At 47.4% G+C, this 22067-nt stretch overlaps 1 protein-coding gene across 1 annotated transcript in view; it reads right to left on the reverse strand.

Moving 5' to 3' along the window:
* Positions 1-3238: 3238 nt before the first annotated feature.
* The window catches only part of DKKL1 (dickkopf like acrosomal protein 1), a 29565-nt gene continuing 10736 nt past the window's right edge, over positions 3239-22067 (reverse strand). Inside the window, exons 4-7 of the mRNA XM_060256405.1 lie at positions 6277-6369; positions 5743-5890; positions 4468-4630; positions 3239-3726 (exon numbers count right to left, since the gene is read on the reverse strand). Of these exons, the coding sequence (XP_060112388.1) occupies positions 3399-3726; positions 4468-4630; positions 5743-5890; positions 6277-6369 (732 nt within the window). The 3' untranslated portion in view covers positions 3239-3398. The remainder of the gene's footprint in view (positions 3727-4467; positions 4631-5742; positions 5891-6276; positions 6370-22067) is intronic.

Here is a 22067-nt window from a genome sequence, read left to right on the forward strand (position 1 = left end):
GCTTATGAAAATAAACATAAGAAACATATATCTACAACAATATCAATTCATATGAGGGTACTATTATAGTAATGATTTTCAAAATTATTTGGAGTGTCCCAGTCTATTTTAATAGTGCATTTTGTACATGGTGGCATCACATATTGCCTCATTATTAGAGCCTCAACTTTCACTTCACAGTAATTTTGAAAGATATCTGTATATTATTTGGGGAAGGTTAGGGTGCTGCTTTAGAAGAGAAAATTAGTGGAGTTTTTGGGGCATGGAAATTTTACATCAAGTATTGAGCAAGCCTTGGGGTTCTCCAGAGAAAAGCTCTGGCAAAAGCCTGTCATTTTTTTCCAGGGGGGAAAGGCTAAACTCACATAACCTGAGGAGGGACTGACAACCATAGTAATAATTGAAACGTAATGAACTACACCGAGGGGAAACATCCGCTCAGCTGCGTTTTGGCAAGCTGCAGCCTGGATGCAAAGGACTGAAAGGCGCGTCTGGGACTGCTGAGGGAAAGGCCATGTAGAGGGAGCAACCAACCCGCAAAAATTCAAAGCGAGCAGCAAAATCGGGAACTAGAGTGAAAGGAGGAACAGGAGAGGAACCGTTAACTGTCAAACGACAGGGCAGTATTTCAAACGACAATGAGAAGGTTTAAGTGATGATGGCGGATTTGTATGTCTTATTTCCCTCAGCACCACAAGGAGCCATTGCTCATGGCGTCAGTGAAGCCATGACAAACCACCGCGCAGAAGCGGTGTCTAACTATACCATAGAAACGCAGAAAAAAAAGAGAAAAGTGTTTCCTCACAACACACACAATAACAATATTCCTGCGCTTCTGGAAAAAGGGAGCGTCGGCGAGCGCTTTCTTATATAGTGGATATGCGAAGAGGGGCGGGGCCAGGGGCGGCAGGCGTCGTTCTGGAGATAGCGGAGGGAGTTCCTCGACGGAGAGCGGGAAAATGAGAAAGGTGAACTGGGCCAATCGCGGAGGGCTACTCTCTGCAATTAAGAGAGGATCAAAGAAAGCGTCTTGTTGAACCTCCCCTTTTTCTCTCTGTTCTCTTGTTACGCTTCCCGACCCATGTGTCCCAGCATTAGAGTTGCCAAGTCCAATTCAAGAAATATCTGGGGACTTTGGGGGTGGAGCCAGGAGACATTGGGGTAGAGCCAGGAGCAAGGTTGTGACAAGCATAATTGAGCTCCGAAGGGAGTTCTGGCCATCACGTTTGAAGGGACCGCACACCTTTTAAATGCCTTCCCTCCATTGGAAATAATGATAGGGGAACCTTCTTTGGGGGCTCATAAAATTGGACTCCCTGGTCCAATCCTTCTGAAACGTGGCGGATATTTTGGGGAGATGTATTGGATGCTATGCTGCAAATGTAGTGCCTCTAAAAAAAAACAAAACAGGGCCCCAGATACCCACAGATCGATTCTCCATTATGCCCTATGGGGATCGGTCTCCATGGGGAATAATGGAGTGCCCAGCAGATATTCCCCCACCCTGCTTTCTGATGACCCTGAAGTGATCATCTCCAAACCAAGGGATCCCCTGACCCCACCTGGGGATTGGCAACCCTACCCAGGATCTCAGTCTCTACTTCCCCTCTTTCCCCATAGCACCCTGCAATTCCTCAGCTACCTACTTTCTGCATCCCACCTTACCCCTCTGCACACTCAGTCCTCTTTCCTGTCTGCATTCTGTTATGTCACCTACCATCCCCTTTATTCGTTCTGCATTTCATCAGCTATCTCCTCTTTTCACACAGCTACTCACCTTTTGCAACCTGTATTCTCAGCACAGTTTGGTTGCTAGGTCTTCCCTGGCCAAAAGCAGGGACGGGAGGATAGAGCTGCCAAATCCTGGTTGGGAAGCTGCTGGAGATTTGAGAGATGGAGCCTGGGAAGGATAGGGACTTCAGTGGGGTACATGCCAATGAGTCCACCCTTCAATCTCAAAGCATCTGTTCTCCAAAGGGACTGATCTTTGTTGCGTGACGATGAGCTGTAATTCCAGAAGATCCCCTGGTCTCACCTGGAGCCTGGCATCTTTACTGCACTCACAGATCTTAACTCCCCCTCCTTTCCTCTCTACCCCAGTTTTGTATTGTGGAAAATTTTCCATTTTTCAAAACACATTTTTTTGATGCTACATTTTTCTGTAGAAAACTTTCTGCCCAAAGTCTGTAAATATATTCTACCTTTAGGTGTCAGGGCAGTTATGCTGCAAATCAATCATGTTAGATGGGCTAAATGTGATAGACATAGGAAACATAGACAAACCCAGGTGCCCACACATGGTCAGGGTTTGTACATTATGAATTTGCCTTTCTTGGCCAAGATTATTTAAATTTTCTTAACATTCAAATATTGAGATTATTTTTAAAAAGTTGAATTGGAAAGCTTTTGGAAATTTTCTTAAATGTCTACAAAAGTGGCCATCAGGTATGTAGATCTTGTCTAAGGTATAGGTTAGTCTAAAAAAGTAGCATGTGGGGGCGAGGAGGCTCAGAGTTATCACACATGATCTCTCTCCGGACCAGACTTTTCAATAGCTCTTAATGGGGAATAATTTGTCCATTCAATGAATCAGAGCACCTGCTTGTACGGACACTGTTTATCAAAACTAAGCCTCAAGACTTCCTGTGTGTGTGGGTAAAGCACTGTCAAGTCACAGCTAACTTATGGCAACCCCAGTAAGGGGCTTCCATAGCAAGTAAGAAGCAGAGGTGGTTAGCCATTGCCTGTCTCTGCAGAGTCTTCCTTGGTGGTCTCCCTTCCAAGTACGGACCCTGCTTGGCTTCTGAGATCTGACAAGATCAGGCTATACCAGGAGTGGCCAAACTGCAGCTCAGGAGCCGCATGTGGCTCTTACACACCTATTATGTGGCACTTGAAGCCCCCATTGCCTCATTGGCCAGCTTAGAGAAGGCATTTTTCTCTTACTTCTCCAAGCCAAGCCAGCCTGCTGCTTGGAGAATGTATTTAAAGTTTCTTTCTACCTCTCTCTCCCCCTCCCCCATCTATTTGCCTGCCTTGCAGTTCTCAAACATCTGACATTTATTTTATATGGTCTTATTTTAAGCAAGTCTGGCCACCCCAGAGCTATACCATGCTGCCTTCCCTTCCTCAAGACTTCTTAGAGGGTCTGGGGTCTTTTTTAAAAAATGAAACAGGATCCAATTCTTCCCTTGCTGAAAAGCCTAAGAATTATGGTCAAAGTGTAAATAGAACAGCATTGTCATGTGAATGCTTTTATTAACAAAAACAAATGTTTGTCATGCAGAATATAGAAGTCAGTGGGATAAGAGGGAACAGGCAAAAGAGGGAAAGGGGAAAGATGAGGATGACAAGGAGAAGCAGCAAGCTATGAAAGTCTCAGGCAAAACCCGTGGAAATCAGTAAAAGCCAGGTCCAAAGTACTGTTTCATTTGGTTAGCCAGTTGCTCGAGTTCCTGGAAATCTGATTGGTTGGGATCATCCCTATCCTCTTCCCATGGAGACAGTCTCTTCTCTTCGTAGTCTTCACTCAGCCCAGCATCTTCTATATAGTAGAGGCCTCTGGGCAGGCTGGCTATTGCCAGTTGGCCATCTTGCCTCAAGTCGTCGTGGTAAACCTCGTCTTTATCCTGGTTTATCAGGATAGGCTGGAAGACAGGCAACTGTTCGCCAAGGCTGTTGAGGTCCACACTGTCCTCTGGCTTTTCACATGTGGAAATTGCATATCTAGGAGGGAAGGGAACACAGTGGCAAAGTGGAATGAGTGGCAAATGTACCCATTTGATATCACTTCATCCCAATAAAGACCTATTACATTCCAGTGTTTTCTGCATTGTTTGCCCTTCTTTTCTCAGACCTGATTTGTGGCTTCAAACATCAAACATAGTTGTAGTTAAGCTTGTCAACACTAACTTGGGAAATTCTTCTTGACTTGGGATGGGGGGACGTGGCGTCTGGGGAGAGGAGGGAACTCAGCAGGAACGCGATGCCATCCATCCGCCAAAGCTGCCGTTTTCTCCAGGGGAACTGATCTCTGTAGTCTGGAGATCAGTTGTAACTCTGGGGGAACTCCAAGCCCCACCTGGAGCTAAAGGGCTTGCAATCCCAGGAATATTTTCAGCTGCTTCCCGTTGGGGTAGCAGGAGCTGTGCCAGTCTGATTTCTCTTTGCAACCACAATTTCTCATCCCCCCCCTTTCAATCACACCCATACAATTGCAATGATAGAAAATAAAATTTAAAAAATAATAAGCACCACTGTAGCAAAGAGGCAAACTGGTAATTAAATCCCCCTGCCTCAATCAATTCAGGAATGCAGCCACAGCCATAAGACTAAATGAGAATCAGCTAATTTAAATGGCAAAAGCCGCTTTAAAAGATCTTTCTGCTCATTTTAGAACTAGGTGGCACAGTAAGGAAGGGAATTCTTTTGACAGAGAGAAAAACCCACAGAACTAGTCCTCCTTACCTTTTACTTCTACACTGCAAGCCCTGGGCACAAGGGCAATACTTCCCAGATTTGGTAAATACTGCCTGGTTACCCCAACCCATTAATCCAAGGAAGGTAGTACTTGGTGTCTGGCATGCTTCTCCTTCTTTTGGATAGGGTGCACAGACTGGAAATGAGAAAGCTGCAAGGAGACAGGACAGAAATTGGGAAATGTTACATGTGCAAAGGGCAGGGATCAAATAAGTGTAGAACATCCTCTGTGTCAGCCCTACTGAAACGAATGGGAGTTCTGTTGGAGATGTTCTCTGCAGTATCCATGGACCATAAAGAAATATTGGCTTATTTCTCAGCAGAATTCAAGGAAATAACAGTCCGGAATGTCTCAAAGCTATTGCTAGGAGGCGGCACTGTCCCTATCAGGGGTCCCCAACATGGTGACCCCTGACCCCATTTCTGATGCCTGCCAAATGTTGTTAGAAAGTAGACAGGGCTAGATGGACATTGCACAGCAGGGCTTCTGATTGGTCACTGGAGACTGGATTCGCTGTGCAGACTTTTTAACCAATGCTTCAGCAGCAGCTGCCACCTGGCACGAGTATCTTTGCTGCATCTGAAGGCAAAAGGTGTGTATGCACGAAAATATTTTCAAATAATGTTTATTTTAAAAGGCATCCTGTTAAACAGTTTCCACCCAAAATGTTGAAAAGTTGCTGTTACAGTTACATATGATCTCCCAAACATTTTGCAGTTGGCTCTGCCTCTTGTTACACCCATTTTGAGATTGGCTCTGCCTCTTGTGGCAACCATTTGTAGTTGTACCCACAACACTGTGTTAGCATTCCAAAGGTATCCATGGACTAAAAAAAAAAAGGCTGGAGACACCCTGTTGTATATTTCTCCCAGGACTTTCTTAGGACACAGCTGACTGCTGCTAGAATGCTGAACCTTGGCAATTCTTAACATTTCTCCATCAAGCCTACAAGTAAATTGCATAGCCTCCTCATGCTCTCTTTTGCCCCTCATACTGCAAATGAGCCTACAGCAGTACAGAAATGACCAGATGGGGCAAAGAGAGGGTCCACAAGGGTCAAGTAAAAGCTGCAACAATTGCAACAAAGATGTCTTTTTTCAGGGAATGTACCCTTTTAATGTAATGCATCGCAGTGCCACTTAGCAAGTAACATCTGGAGTAAGAAAAATGTCCAATGCATCCCCTTTTATTGCACCACCAATCTCTCATAAGTTCCAAGCAGAGCAAAAGGGGAAGTATGTAAAAGTTGAAAAGTATCTCACAGCTGCTGGTGGCACAGCACAACTCCGGAGCACACTCTTCTCGCCTTGGGTCACATCTCGTCCCACTCTCTCCTCGGCTCACACCTTCTGCACACTTGCCCCATACACACAGGTAACCCAAGCAGCATTCTCCATCCTTTTGGCAAGTCTAGGAGACAAAGCAAATGAGGGGGAGGCAGCTTGTACCCCATTCCTTGAAACACTCTTTTGTCTATTCTTTCATGCAACATGTTTAAAGGCATCATCACATCCCAGTCTATGCCTCTGAAGGCCAGTGTCGACATTACAGTTTTCATACTTTAGTTTCAAGAATTAGGATGAGAAAACTCTTCATGGGTACAAACAATTGCTGAGTCAGAAAAATCAGAGGTCATTCTGACACACATGCTTGGCATAGTCACTGGCAAGTGGGAGTCGCAGGGCCTCTCATGTTAAGCGCCGTCTTCAGGGGTAAGAACCCTTCCCTGTAATTGATGCAGCATCAAAGTTGCATGCAAACAATATTCTGTGAAACATATACCCCAGTGGACTCACCATATCCTTGACTTTGCACTGCTGACACTGGGATATAAGCAGTGACCGGAAACAGAACTGGTCTTTTTGACAATCATTGTCATTTGCACACACCTGCTGAGAAGGAAGCAAACATGGTAAAGACTGCTACACTAGAAGGTCAGCTCTTTCAGTATTGGGGGATAGCTAGAATGCAAGCAGATCCACACTTTCACCCCAAGACCTAAATGAAGAAACTGCATTTATAGCTGTATGCTTTGCTAGGCAAAATGCTTGGGAGCAGGTACAGAACACCTGCTGATGCTGATGCATTCACCTGTTTGAGCTTAAGATGGGCCAGGATTGTCCTGTTATCTGATTGGCTGGGACTTGCTATATCTTCAGTGACTGCTGTCAGAAGTCTTCCTGTACAGCCTAGGTGTAAATCTTATACATCAACTTCCAGATGATGTTATCATCAGCTGGAAAGGAAAGGAAAGCCAAGCCACCCAGTTCTTTCTTTTCCATTAGGTTCTGAGCTCAGATGCCGCAGACTGCTCCAGCGTAAGATAAGATAAATACAGCTAGGACATAAAAGGATTCAGACTTAACAGTGTTCAGCAAATGTTTTTAAAGTCTGATGTATGCGAACTGCAGGAAGTGAAAGTACAATAGTGCTGTCAGCATATAAAAGAACAGAAAATGGGTTATGAGTCAACTTTGGGGCATGTATGTCAGCAGAAGCAAACTTCAGAGAAAGGGTCATCTAGAGGAACAAGAATGCAGCCCTGAAGTACCCCCCTGGTAAGTGTAACCGACATACAAACAGAGCCTTGGAAGTTATATTGTACTTCCACAAGGAAGACTTATAAAGTTACTTAACTAGGAATAGGCAGCCACGGTATAGTTGGGGCTTCCAGTTTCTTTCCATAGATGTGTTACAGAGATTGAATAAAATACTGCCTGTAAGTTGATTAAAAGCTTTACCCTTTTTAGGATTTCTCAAAGAAATTAGACAAAACTAATGCACAGCGCAAAACAGAGTTCCCTTTCCTGAAGCCAGTCTGCTCCAGACCCAGAAATCTGAGTTGTCAGCATTTAGGATTGTCTAGGTTGGGAAATACCTGGAAAATGTTGGGGTAGTGTCTGGGGCAGGTGGGGTTCAGAGAGGGGAGGGACCTCATCAGGGTATAATGCCATAGAATCCATCCTCCAAAGCAGTCATTTTCTCCAAAGGAACTGATCTTGGTTGTCTGGAGATCAATTGTGGGAGATCTCCACATGCCACCTGGAGGCTGGCACAACAAGATGCCAGTTGTGGGGAAAGGAATAGACAGAGATTCTAAGCTGCTTTGAGACTCAAGGTAGAGAAAAGCAGGGTATAAGAGCCTCCTCCTCCTTCTCCTCCTCCTCTTCTTAATGGCAGCACTTTATATAGAGCTTTTGAGCATTCCACACACATCCTTACAGCGGCCTTGTTAAGGAGGGCATGACCCAGCCAGCTTTTTACTCAATCTTCCCTGGTTCTCTTCCTTCTATAGCCCCTATGATCTTTTCACCTACAGGTCTCATGGTCCCCAGCATAGCCTTTTTGGGTATGTGTCCAAAGGGGACCTTCCTCCTTTTTTCACTAGCAGATGGGATGGCTGGATTCAAACCTTTATCCTCATACTGCAGATAGGGAGCTGAGTATGGAAGGGGGGAGGTTTGCTAAGACCAGAACATTCATAGGAGAGACATTTGAACCAGCGCAGGCATTTTTGCAGATCCTGGTCACATCAGAGGCAATTTCCTCACCCCAGCTCTCTCTTGCCTGTATCCTATGCACCCCCAACTTTTTCTGGGTTTAAAAATAATAGGTAAGGGACAGATCACTACAGTTTAAATTGATAATCGACAGAAAGCTATATTTTGGTGATATAGCATTTGCAGTGGCAACAGAAGGGACATGAAAAGTGTTTGCCATGTGGGTGCAACATAGGGTTGCCAACCTTCAGATGGTACAGCAAAACGCAGACAACACCGTGCTAAGGAACTCAGTCAGTGCTGCTTTGCCCACAGTCACAAAAGCTTGTATTATATTCATCATTGATTCAACACATCCCTTGGATCAAAGCAATTGTGAATAACTACAAATGAACTCCAGTGGATGTTACAGTTTTAAGACTGTTGGATTGTTGTAGTAAGAATTAGAGACTGTGTTGTCATACTGAAGCACTCAAAGCAGTGCTGAGTTCTTTAGCACGGTGTTATCTGTGTTTTGCTTAACATAAGCCATGTTTATTCCTGTTTTGTTCTTTCAGCTTCCAGGTGGTGGCTGGTGATCTCCCATGATTCCAACTGATCTCCAGGCAATAGAAATCAGTTTGCCTGGAGAAAATGGCTACTTTGGAAGGTGGAGCCACTGGCATTATACCCCATTGTTAGCATATGCCTGTCCATGCCCCACCCATGTGTGTTCTCTCCTTGAAACTGACAGCACCTGAAACCTACTGTTTGCAGCACTGTTCTCATGATTCTGCCAAGCTGCCTCTGTAAGTACATATTGTCCTAAGGAGCTTCCTCCCATTTTAGGGAGGATTCTGGCTTCTCCTATTCCCAGTGTTGGCTGTCCTTTATTAATTCCAGCACTCCTGTGTTCACATACATCCAGTGGTCCCAATGGAAGATTTATAGTGCCATCTGCTGCAGGTAACGTGTCACAGTACCAAATATTTGGCCATTCTCTTCACAACACTTTTTCAAGGTAGGCTACTAAACACATTCAGAAGGTGAGCACAAAATGTTGTGTGTCACCCTCCTGAAAATAGTACCAGCCTCAGAGCAGCATTTTGCTAGTTTTCTGACATGAAAAGGCTTCCATGTAGGTAAATTCATTCAATCAGTGTTTCACAACATAAAAGCATAAGAAGAGGCCTGCTGGATCAGACCTGTGGTCCATTCTGTCTCACACAGTGGCCAACCAGTCATAGTAGATGACCAACAAATAGGACATAGATGCTGATGCCTTTCCCTAACATTGCCTTCTAGCATTAGTATTCCGAGGTTTACAACCAGGGTCAAGACTACATGCAAGAGACGTGGATGACAGACGTGCTTTCTGCAGGGAAAGTGTCACATGGGGACCAAGTGTCAATTCAACTGGTTCAAAAGTAAGTTTCTAAACTTAAATCCATGGTTAGGTTCAACAGGGTGTCAAAACACAGGCAAAAACGCACAAACTAAGAAAGGGAGTCTGGGGACAAGATTTCCAGCTAAAAAATGGACTGGAGTGTCAATGCCCTACATTGTTCTTCATCCAGCCCTGTAACTTGTAAGAACAAAACTGCACATTTTATCATCTGTTTTCCCTGGAGGTGAAAGAGAGAGTAAAGGAAATTATGTTTCATTTTGGTTATGAAACACCTGGTGGTACCGTGTAACGGGATAAAGCTAAACCAAGGTCAAACAGTTATGCAGCAGGATGTTTTGCTGAGCCAAGCCGATAAGGGCGTACATACTATGCTTCAGACAAAGAAACAAAAGTTAATGTGAGCCAAAACTAGGAAAATGAAACTTGAGGTTTCACAACCGTAAAAGAGCCAAAACATATCTTAGGGGGAGGGGGGAGAAACACGGGGTGCGTGCGTTAGACTGAACAGGATAGGGCAAACAGATTGTAAGCCTGTGGGCTAATTGGATCACAGGGCCAGCCTAGGCGGGACAGGGAAGGCTTAAAATCAGCTGCACTGCACTGCAGACTTTGGATTTCTGGGTGGATCTACTTGCCTGGATTTCCCCGTGCTTTGCAAACCATGCTTAATAAATGCTTGCTCCTCTGACCTACTCACCCAGAACTCCTTTCTTTTAATAGATTGGCCTTCTGGCCGTAACAATTTGGCGCCCAACGTGGGGCCCCAGACTCCAGAGTGAGGGTCTCAGTGCTGACTGGCGTCTCGGTCCTGGGCCCATTGGCCCCCGTGTTTGGGGCCAGAGGACAGTCGTTTTCTCAGTGCTGTTTTGATGCTTCACGGAGCCAAACCATTTCAGAGGGTCAGAGAACCAAGCAAGGGGGGGGTGATGTACTCGACGGAAAGAGACTGTCATCCCCGGGTGAGTACTCTTGGTTAAGTTAAACACAATGGGAAATAAGACGTCTAAAGGGTCCGAGGTCAAGGGGGACGCCCCGTTAGAAAGACAAAAGGACAATAATGGTGGGAATGGGAAGGGAACAAAGGTTGGGTTCCCTCGGGATTCTCCACTTGGGCAGTTGTGCCAAGAGTGGGAAAAATTCAAGGATTATGGAGTCTCTAAGGATATGGTAGTTAATAAATGTTTAAATGAGTGGCCACTCGTTAGGGATTTGCCATGGGGCCACACTTGGCCCAAATATGGCACTAAGGATCGGGGAATAATAAGAGACATGGAACAGTATTGACTCCGCTTGGAGCCGAGACGAGAAGTTCCAGATAATTTTCACTGTGTAAATGTGTGGTTGGCTTTCACGTCACAAAAGGTCGTGATGGCTGAGGGGAGGAATGGAGATATAAGATCTGACCAACCCCTTCCAGGGGGAGAACAGCATCAGTACCTTGTTCCCCATGAAGAAAGGGGGCGGGTTACTTTTGGAGAATTGAAAGACATAATTCAAAGAGATCAGGTGTGGGGGGGGGGCAGAAATAAGGAGGTAAGGAAAGAAGGGCAAGCCGGCGAAACCAAGTCAAAAGCAGAGCTAAAGAAGTTGCTGAATGAGAAGACAGGAGAGATTAATGAAGAAGAAGAAGAGATTAGTGAAGGGGCGACAGGGGGAAGAGTTGCTACCCTCCGCCAGATCCCAAGGGGGGTGGACAAGTAGGATTTGTGGACATCCCACTGACCTCCACAGAAATATACACCATTAAAAAAAAACTCAATTGCCCCCCTTGTATGAAAATCCTAAAATATTCAGGGATAAGCTGGATGGTTTCTTGGGCCCGTGAGTTTATACACTCAGTGAGCTGATGCATGTTTGCAGACAGTGGGTGGGGGCGGAGGAAATAAGACAAGTGCTTCAAACTGCCAGAGCAGAGTGGTTAAAAGAAGGGAATGATAGGAATGAAGCAAAGTCCCTGACAATACTCCCTGAAGGGAATCCAGAAAATCTGGATTTCCAGACTCCGGTGGGTCGAACTTTTTGTGTTACTTATCGAGGCTTGTTATTGGGGGGCATTGTAAAAATGATTCCTAAGGTCTTTAACCCTCAAAAGGCCTTTGGACACCCACAGGAGAAAGAGGAAAGCCCCCTGGAGTATTTAACTCGGCTAAGGGAGGGGATGGTGGCTTTCACTGGGATTGATCCGGAATCAGGGAAAGGGGAGCCGGTTCTTAAGTTACAGTTTATTTCAGGCAGTAGTGAGGACATTAGAAAGAAACTTCAGAAGTTGGACGGATTAATGGGAAGTTGAAGGATTTAGTGGGGGAGGCACAAAAAGTTGTAGCAAGAAGGGAGAAAGTGGAGGAGGAGAAAAAGATTAAGTTGATGGTTCAAACGGTAAAGGAAATGCAGGGATTGATTGTGGGGGGAGAAAACTGGAGACCGGAGATGGCAGCAACCCCACCTCCATCTATCAGGACATGGGGAGGGTACAGACCTTCCCTCTGGAGGCCCAGCAGGGGACTAAGCGACGGGCTGCAGGGAGGGAATGAGGACTGGAAGGGTCAGGGCGTTCTGCATTTTGGCCCTATTTCTGCGGAGCCTATGATAACGTTAAAAGTAGGGCAAAGGGGGAAGGAGGTAAACTTTTTAGTTGATACAGGAGCCATGAGGTCATCATTGGCATGGCTCCCACCAGGAGTTCAGGTTTCAACCTGTAAATTTTCTATTATAGGGGTAGAAGGCAACCAGAGGATGGGCCCCTCTCTGTACACCAGTCCTGGTGCGAGAGAGAGAGGCATCCCCTAGCTTTATGCACCAATTCATGTGGTTGCCCCAAGCAGGTATAAATTTGCTGGGAAGAGATTTGGCAGGGAAACTGGGCATTTTAATACAATTCAAGGAAGACACTTGTTTGGTCAGGATGAGTGTTTTGACTGATGGAGACCTGGACAGCATAGATTCCCAAGTCTGGGTTTCCTCCGGTTATATGGGTTTTCTACATGGCAAGTTATGCCGGACAAGGCTTCCAACAATTTGCATCTGATTAAAGGCAATTTTGTAAGGGGAAAGGAAAACTGGCTATGCTATTGTGGAGGGCCATATCGGTTTAGTCGTAGAGCAAGGGGCCCTCCCTCCCTCCTGGTCAGCTCAAACTGCAGAAAAGAGCACTAGAGGTGGGGGAGGGAAAGGATGTTAATATCTACACAGATTCCAAATATGCTATGGGGGGGGTGTACATACTTATGGAAAAATCTGGAGGGAAGGAGGATTGTTGGGAGCGAGGGGGAAAGCTTTAGCTCATGAGCAGTTGATTAAACAGACTCTTGATGCCCTCTTCCTGCCAGCACAGGTGGCAATCATATATGTACCAGGACACCAGAAAGGTAACACTTATACTGCCAAAGGTACAGATACAGCAGCCAAAGAAGCAGTTTTCAAACCACAAACAATGCTGTCTGTGATTCCTCAGGGACTGAGTGTCCCTGAAAGTCCGCCCCTCAAGTTTACTGACAAAGAAAGGCAGATAGCTGAAGAGGAGGGGGCAGTGGAGACCCAAGGAAAATTGATTCACCCCGATGGGAGGGAATGGCTGCTAGAGGGAACTGCCCGCGAAGTGTTAAGGGCTTTGCATGAAGGAGGACATTGGGGAGTAGAAGATCTTTTGGACGCCTTTCAACAGAAGTATTTGGCTTACAGGGGATGGACTTTGGCCAAACAAATCCTGAGAGGATGTGTAATTTGTAACCAAGTTAACAAGGGAGGGCGGTCGGAGGGACAGAAAGGGGGCCGACTGCTACCCATCAGACCATTTCAACATGTACAAATGGATTTCATTGATCTCCCACCGATTGGGAGACTTAAGCATGTTCTGGTCCTCACAGACCAATTAACGGGGTGGGTTATGGCTTTCCCCACTGTAAGCACTACTGCTGCAACTGTGGTTAAGGTCCTGTTAGAAAAAGTCATACCTGAGGTGGGTCTGGTGGAAACATTTGATACAGACAGAGGACCCTCTTTTGTGGGGAAAATAGTCAGAATGGTTTTAGAACAACTGGGAATCAGCCTTAAACTACACACTCCTTGACACCCCCCCCCCCTCATGTGGACAGACAGAAAGAATGAATTCTATTTTAAAGAAAGCAATAAAGAAATTAGTCTTGGAAACCCAGTTGCCATGGACTAAGGTCCTTCCCCTTGTTCTATTTGTTGCTCGTACCAAACCAAGGGCTGGGTTAAAACTTTCACCATTTGAAATGCTTTATGGATTCCCTATATGGCAGGTGGTGCCTGATAAAGCATCAGACAATTTGCATCTAATCAAAGACGCCTTTGTTCAAAAATACTTGCAGTCTCTCTGCACTTTTGTCTTTCAACAGGAGGTGAGGTTTGATCCATCTCACACTACCGCTAGAGGTCGCTGTTCATCCATTCAAACCGGGTGACTGGGTGTATGTGAAACAGTGGAACTCGCAGCCACTGGGACCAGCTTGAGACGGTCCAGGAGACCACTCCAGGTTTTGTTGGCTACTGAGAGCTCTATCCACCCAAACGGGGTTGGAATCATCACACAAGGGTCAAGGCAGGCTTCGAAAATTGGTGAGCTGAGCTACACCCTGATGAGCCTCTGAAGCTGACTCTGAGGGCCAATGGACCAGTGGTGGGAAATAGCGACATCTGAAGACAATTCGGCCTGGACGCCTGCCCAGAGACTTGAAGAAATCATAGGCGATTTTCACATTTTTAAATATTCACCACCTCAAAATACTTTGTGAGAAGGGGATTTTTGTCAATTTTATAAAGGTAATCTTACCGGTGAATACATTGAGGGGAGGCTTAGATGGGTGCTGGCTAGATTCCAACACAAGGCACCAGAAAAACACCAGAAAAAAAGGTGAGATTTATTTGCCATACTTATTATGAGAATTGGAGGATTTGGAGAGAGGGCTGAGAAACCAGAAATATATCAAGGAGAGGAACAGGAATTGATAGATCCAGAATATTGGTATGAGAAATATTGTGTAAAGTGCATGGACCTCCTGCATCCCTTGCACGGAGACACAGACGACTCAACCGACACAGAGAATGAGATAGAGGAGACTGAGGAGGAGGACCGATGGGATGGGATGTTGGATCACGGGTTGTGCCCCTGGGACAAGGGAGATTGTCAGGTGTGGGCAGAACTTACTGGTGGATATTGTTGGTGAGTAGTCTACTTCCAACAGTGATTTGTAGCACATGCCCATGTATTACAACTACAAAATAAGGCAGACAAATTATGCAAACTCTCATGTATCACTCCCATTATCAATGTGAGGGAAAGGTCACTCAGTGTAACTATAATCAAACTCAATACTCTATATGTGATGAAGAAATATGCTTTGACCTAAAAGCCCGTTTCTAGGACATGAATTGAAGTAAGGGTATACAAAGGGAAAGGCCCTCTTATTACCCAGACCCTGTATATATAGACCTGAACACCAGGACCTGTGACGTTAACATTTGATGCTTGTTTTAACAATCATTGCTGGGGTCTTGATAGGGAGAGAGAATATAGGTTGGAACATAAATACATCTGAAGATAATAAAGGGGGGGCCAAATTGCAAGCACGACCCATTGTGTGTATCATCATCTCTGGAAGAAAATGTCCCAGGACCCCTGGCCCACTCCAGAACAAACCCAGAATTCATTTTTAGAACTGGCTGAGAATGTAGCTGTTTCCTTAAGTGTTTTTGTTTTGTATGTGGAGAGAAGGCATACTCAAAACTCTCCCCCAAATGCTTCCTAGGAACGATAAGGTCTTCATTCTTTTTGATACCCCTGGCACAAGGACAACTGTTGGGGGAAAGATTATATTCTAGAAACTGTTGGGGGAAAGATTATATTCTAGAAAGAAGAGGGACCTGCAAATTAGACACTGGAAAAAAATGATGAATGCCCCCCAGAAAGGATTGTTCAGTACTATGGGCCGCCACTTAGGCCCAAGATTGGAGCTAGGGTTATAGAACTCCAATTGATTTACTCAATAGGCTTATAAAGCTGCAAGCAGTAGTTGAACTTATAACCAATGATACCGCTGAAGCTCTTAATCTCCTAGCTAGACAGCAAACAGAATTTAGAAATGCTATTTACCAAAACAGACTGGCTTTAGACTACCTTTTGGCCACAGAGGGAGGCTTGTGTGGGAAATTTAATCTGTTGTTTGAAAATTGGTGACACCCAAGAAATAATGACGGAAACAACAGATAGAATGAAGAGTTTGGCTCATATGCCAGTGCAAAAGTGGTCAGGGATTTTAGACACGGAGGGATGGTTGGGAGGCTTGTTTAATAATTGGAAACAGGCTTTAATGAGGGGTCTTACAATAGTAGGAGGTTTAATGCTCATTCCGTGTCTCATACCCCTGATCCGACACCTGGTGCAGGGAACAATAGAAGGCATAATGAAGAAAGAACTCCAGGTTAGGCAAACGTTATTGGTAGGCAATGAGGAAATGGTCCCGATGTTATAAATGACATTAAGCCCCCCAGAAGTAACAAAATGACAAGGTTATATTCAACTAATTACATTACTCTTAATGCGTACAATGCTGGCAGCTGAATGGGCTTCATCTCTCCCCCCCCCCCCCACCTTCGCATGGCCCTTTTTTCCTAGAGGCCTGGCTGTACCACTTCTAGGCCCTGCCAGGCCTGTCTCCTGCATGTGTGACACAAGCCTAAGGCTTGGCCTATAGAATTAGGTAGTAAAATCTTTAGATAATAGAATGGACTATACCACTTCAGAGAGCTGGTGGAGAGTAGTATAAATACTTAACAAAAAAAAACCAACCACCACCCTTGGATACAGAAAACTAGGGTTGCCAATCCCCAGGTGGGGGCAGGGGATCCCCCGGTTTGGAGACCCTCCCCCCGCTTCAGAGTCGTCAGAAAGCGGGGGGAGGGGAAGGAAATGTCTGCTGGGAACTCTATTATTCCCTATAGAGATTTATTCCCATAGAAAATAATGGAGAATTGATCCGCGGGTATCTGGGGCTCTGGGGGGGCTGTTTTTTGAGGTAGAGGCACCAAATTTTCAGTACAGCATCTAGTGCCTCTCCCCAAAATATCCCCCAAATTTCAAAACGATTGGACAAGGGGGTCCAATTCTATGAGCCCCAAAAGAAGGTGCCCCTATCCTTCATTATTTCCTATGGAAGGAAGGCATTGAAAAGGTGTGTCGTCCCTTTAAATGTGATGGCCAGAACTCCCTTTGGAGTTCAATTATGCTTGTCACAGCCTTGATCTTGGCTTCACTCCTATGTCTCCTGGCTCCACCCCCAAAGTCCCAAGATATTTCTTAACTTGGACTTGGCAACCCTACAGAAAACTGTTATATCAAGGACAAATGCTAGCCAGTCCATTCCCTGTGCTACTTTCTACCAATATTAAGGTGTTTATTCTTAAAGGGGGGGAGCATTCAAAACAGTGGTGTTCCATGCGCATTCTGAAGTGGTACATTCCATTGTCCTCTCAAAAGTCATCCACTTCAATCCTGTCTTGTTCTGCTATGTGTGTAGAAATGGTCTAGAGTTATTTCACTTGGACACATGAAATTACTTCTACTGGGTCAGATCATTTGTTCATCCAGGTCACTCTTGGTTGTCTGCACTGGCAGAAAGCTCTCCAGAGTCTCAGAAAAACGTCTTTCACCTTCTACAGGATCTTACAACTGTCACGCTGTGTCTCATTGAAGTTACCTGTGCTTACTGAATCTATTATTTACTGCTCACTAACATTACTGCTAAATAAATCCACTTTCTACTAACCCAGGTACTCTGCATAGTAAAGGAGGGGGGATGGGAATAGATGAGGATGGAAGTTACCAAGGATCTAAAGGCCAGCACGGCCTTTGAAGTGCAGAATGCTCAGCTCACCATCCTGGCGCCTCCCGAGCCGAGCAAGGACATTGCCAGGAGGGAAAGATAAGCGGGCGTGTGAAAAGTGTTACTTGCAGAGACCAACTGTAGTTTTATTATGGGAAATAGTTTAAAGCCCAACTCCTTTGAAGTGTATTCATAAATGCCTATGGTTCAAGCTATCTGTTATCAGTTCCAATGAATCTGTAGACGGAGTAACATTGTAGCTATCAATAAATGCAACTTAGTTTTTAATAAAGACAAGTCTGCTCATTTTGAAGCTTCAATGAACCCTTTGCTGACATTTTGGAACTGATCCCTACGAGGGCTTATCAGCGTGAGTTACTTTGTAGCGGCTGGCTGCAAAAGCACCCGACGACCGAGAGCCTTCAGAACCGATTGAGATACCCGGGACACCGGCGTGGCATATAATCGAGCCCCGGAAACCGCAACGGGTGAGGCAAGAGTTATTCCTCACCCCGAAAGCGTGGTACCCCCGCACCTCGACTACCCTGATGGACGAGGCAGCACTACGACACGTGAACATCCTCAGGCAACCCGGTGAGCAAGGCAACCCGGGAAACCCGGGGGACCGGGGAGATTCCCCTGTGAGGGGAGAGGACGAACGGGGCCCCCCGAAATCGGGCGATGTGCTATCGGAGTCCGAATCGGAGGAGGAAGAGGGGGACAAGTCAGAATCCCCTCCCCCAAAATGCGACCAGGTGGAGGACCTGAGACGTGAGATGGCAGCCATGAACCGAGACCTGAGGAGTGAGATGAAGGCGAACCTATCACTGATGGTGCAAGAGATGCAGAAGCAGATAGATCGGGCCCTGACTCGGGCCCCTGGGGGGTTACCGTGGGCGCAACCCCAAGTCCCGTTCAACCGGCGGCACCAGCGGCGGGATCCGCGAGCCCAGCGGTGCCGGCGAGGAGGGTGAAGACTTGCGAGCTGGACACCACCTTCGACGGGAGTTCGGAGGGGGTGGAATTCTTCATCATCCAGGCCAACAGCTACATGCAGTACTGGGGGAATTCCTTCCCCGATGAACTCAGCCGAGTGGCCTATCTGGGGTTGAAGATGCGGGGGGAAGCCCAGCGGTGGTTCGTGGGCCTCCACAAGACCCGCGGACCCAAAGTGGCCACCGTGGCAGGTTTCCTACAAGCCCTACTCTCCCAATTCGAATACCCGCTGCAGGAGACCCGAGCCATCGCCACCCTGCAGAACCTTCGGCAGGGGAACAAGTCAATGCAAGAGTACACGACCGAGTTCCGAACCCACTGCGCCAAGATACGGGGTTGGAACGAGGCGATGAAGATCCTGGTGTTTAGACAAGGGCTAAACGCCGGACTGCTGGATCGGGCCCTGGGGCAGGCGCGGCCGGCAACACTGGTCGGGTGGATCCAGTTAGCAGGAGAAGTCGAAACCAACATGAAAACAGTGGCCCTACAGCATCAGCAGCACCAAGGGGGCAAGACAAGCCACGAGCCCAAGGCTGCCCCGAAGGCGGAGGCGAGAAAAACCCCGGGGGGGAGGGGGTGCCGCTAGAACCTTTCCTCCCGGCCACAAATGCTACCAGTGTGGTGACCCGAATCACCTGGTGGCCAACTGCCCCGAGAGGACCTAAGCTGCCACACCCACCCCAAAAGGGGTGCCAGCAGGCCCCAAGAAGCCGATCAAGCCGAAAGAATCGAGTCGAAGCAGCACTGCTTTGTAGATGGTGCTTGACGAGGATTCTATAATGCTGGAAGAGATGGGGGAAGACCCATGGGAGACCGAGCTGGCGGGAAACGGGGACGACCTGCACTAACGGGTGCCCGGCGGCAGGTCGTGGAGAAAGCGGCACCACTGAGGGTGAGAATCTCGGGGGAGTTGATGTTTGTCCCATTGACTTTGTTAAACGTAAAACTGAAGAGATTTGCGCACGCGAGGGCCCTCATAGACTCGGGGTGCACCCGGGAGATTATAACCCCTAGACTAGTAGAAATGCTAGAACTGAGTAAAGAACTACTGCCCAAACCAATCCAGTTCGAGCAGATGGATGGTACCCGCATGAAGGGGGAACCGTGTGTAGAGCAAACCCAGGAGGTTCCCATGGGCGTAGAGGAACATTGGGACCTGGAAGTGTTCGTGATCGCCCCTTCCTCCACGTTCGATATTGTCTTGGCGTGGGGTGGCTAGCGCGGCACCAGCCAGACATACAGTGGGGGAGCACACAATTGATTTTCTCGACAGACGGTGCACCTCCCACTTTTGGAGGGAACTGTGGGGGCCCTGACCGCCACCCAAGAATGAGAAACTGTGCGTTACAATAGAGGAAATTAAGAGCATTCCCCCAGAGTACCGGGACCTGAAGGGGGCGTTCAGTGAGACCGAGGCTGATGAGCTGCCCCCTCATCGGAACACAGACTGTGCCATAGAGCTCATTCCGGGCCAGTCCCTACCCAAAGCCAAGCTCTACTCGATGGGGTGGGCAGAGAAAGCGGAGCTGCGAGAATTCTCAGATAAGAACTTGCGCCGAGGCTTTATTTGCCCAGCCACGGCCTCGCACGCAGCCCCGGTCCTGTTCCGCAAAAAAAAGGACGGGAGCCTTAGACTTTGCACTGATTTTCGCGGGATTAATGGGATCTCCATGTCAAACGCCTACCCCATCCCCTTAATTAAAGACTTGTTGAGCGCAGTATCGGAGGGGTCCATATTCACCAAACTCGATCTGCGCGACACCTACTTCCGAGTCAGAATCAAGGAAGGGGACGAGTGGAAAACAGCGTTCAACACGCCGATGGGGCAGTTTGAGTACTTAGTAATGCCGTTCGGGCTGCAGGGGGCCCCTGGGGTCTTCATGAACTTTATCAACTACGTGCTCAGAAAATACCTATACAGAGGGGTGGTGGTGTACCTGGATGACATCATTATTTATTCCAAGGACCTCCCCTCCCATGTAAAACTAGTGAGGGAAGTCCTGACAACCCTGTACCAAAACAAACTCTATGCTAAGCTGTCCAAATGCGAGTTCCACAAAGAGGAACTGGACTATCTGGGGTTCAGGGTGTTGGGCAAGGGGTTGGCCATGGACCTGGCCAAGATACAAGCAGTACTGGACTGGGAACCCCCGAGAACACGTAGACAGCTCCAATCCTTTCTCGGGTTCGCAAATTTCTATAGGTCGTTCATACAGGGGTTCGCCAAGGTGGCCCTACCCCTAACTGACCTCCTACAGACCAAGGGGAAGGGGCGCGAAGCGAAAAAACCAGGGGCCAAACTGAAATGGACTAAACAGTGCCAAGAGGCATTTGATACTCTAAAACGGCTGTTCACCAGTGAGCCGGTACTAGTGCACCCCAATGAGCTCAAACCCTTCGTGGTCCAGTGTGACGCTTCCGATACGGCGGTGGGGGCAATATTGATGCAAAAGGACGAGGGGGGCCAACTAAGACCATGCGCCTATATTTCCCGGAAGTTCTCGAACGAGCAAAGGAATTGGTCAGTGTGGGACAAGGAAGCGTACGCAGTAACTTTTGCCCTAAAAACATGGAGGTCTTGGCTAGAAAAAGCCAGGGTGCTGTTCAAAATCTGGACAGACCACAAAAACCTAGAAGCGCTCACTGGGCGCCGCAAACTGACCGGGAAACAAATCTGATGGGTGGGATTCTTTGCTAAATTTGACTTCACGTTGCGTCACATCCCTGGCTCCAAAAACTTTTTAGCAGATGCCCTCTCCCAACTGCCGCAGCACGAGAGCGAACGGGAGGAAGTTATAGACTCTCTAATACCCCCCGAAGCCGTGGCCGGGGTGGCACAAACCCGATCCAAAACCGCCTCCCAAAAGGGCAACCCCTGGGGGGGGAATAAACTAATAGTAGAAGTGGAGAAGGAGGGGAAGGACCGGCCAGACGGATTGAAAAAGGGAGAAGGAGGGTTTTGGTACCATGAAGGGAAACTCTACGTTCCAAAATCCCTGAGGGTGGAGGTGCTACAGCACTGCCACACTAGCAAACTGGCCGGGCACTTCGGGTGCGTCAAAACCCTCCACCTGGTCCATCGACAGTTCTAGTGGCCGCAGATGAAAAAAGACATTTCTGAATTTGTGCAAACGTGCCCTACTTGCCTCATGGCCAAACGAAGGGGGGGGGGGGAAGGTGCCGGGACTTTTACAACCCCTTCCCACCGCCGAGCGGACCTGGTCAGTGATCTCAATGGACTTTATCGTAGAACTACCCCCCTCCAGGGGGCGGACAGTGATACTGGTGGTAGTGGACACCTTTTCAAAACAAGCCCATTTCACCCCGTCGCAAGCTCCCCACCGCGAAGGAACTAGCCTATTTGTTTTCCCTGCATGTGGTCCGGGTCCACTCATTCCCAGACAAGGTCATTAGCGACCGCGGGCCGCAGTTCGTTGCCAACTTCTGGCGGGAGTTTTGCAAGCTCACACGGATGGAGCAGGGGTTGAGCTCAGCCTATCGCCCGCAAATGGACGGTCAGAGCGAGCAGGTGAATAGACTTCTGGAGCAGTATTTGAGGTGCTACATAAACTTTCAGCAATCTAACTGGGTAGAGCTCCTTCCCTTTGCCGATTACGGATACAAACAGCCTCCACAGCTCAACCAAAATGTCTCCGTTCCAAGCGGTGCATGGCTACGAGGGGAAGCCTTTCCCCTCCCTCCCAGGGGGCGGGAGCGATCCTCTCTCCACAGACTGCCAGCAGTGGTGGCAGAAGCTAGAAAAATCTTGGAAAGTTATCCAGGAGAACCTGGAGGAGGCTAAAAAGGATTACAAAGCCCAATTTGACAAAAAGCACAGCCCAGGATGGGATTTCAAAGTAGGA

This window comes from Heteronotia binoei, chromosome 15, assembly GCF_032191835.1.
Source record: "Heteronotia binoei isolate CCM8104 ecotype False Entrance Well chromosome 15, APGP_CSIRO_Hbin_v1, whole genome shotgun sequence".
Taxonomy (NCBI): Eukaryota; Metazoa; Chordata; class Lepidosauria; order Squamata; family Gekkonidae; genus Heteronotia; species Heteronotia binoei.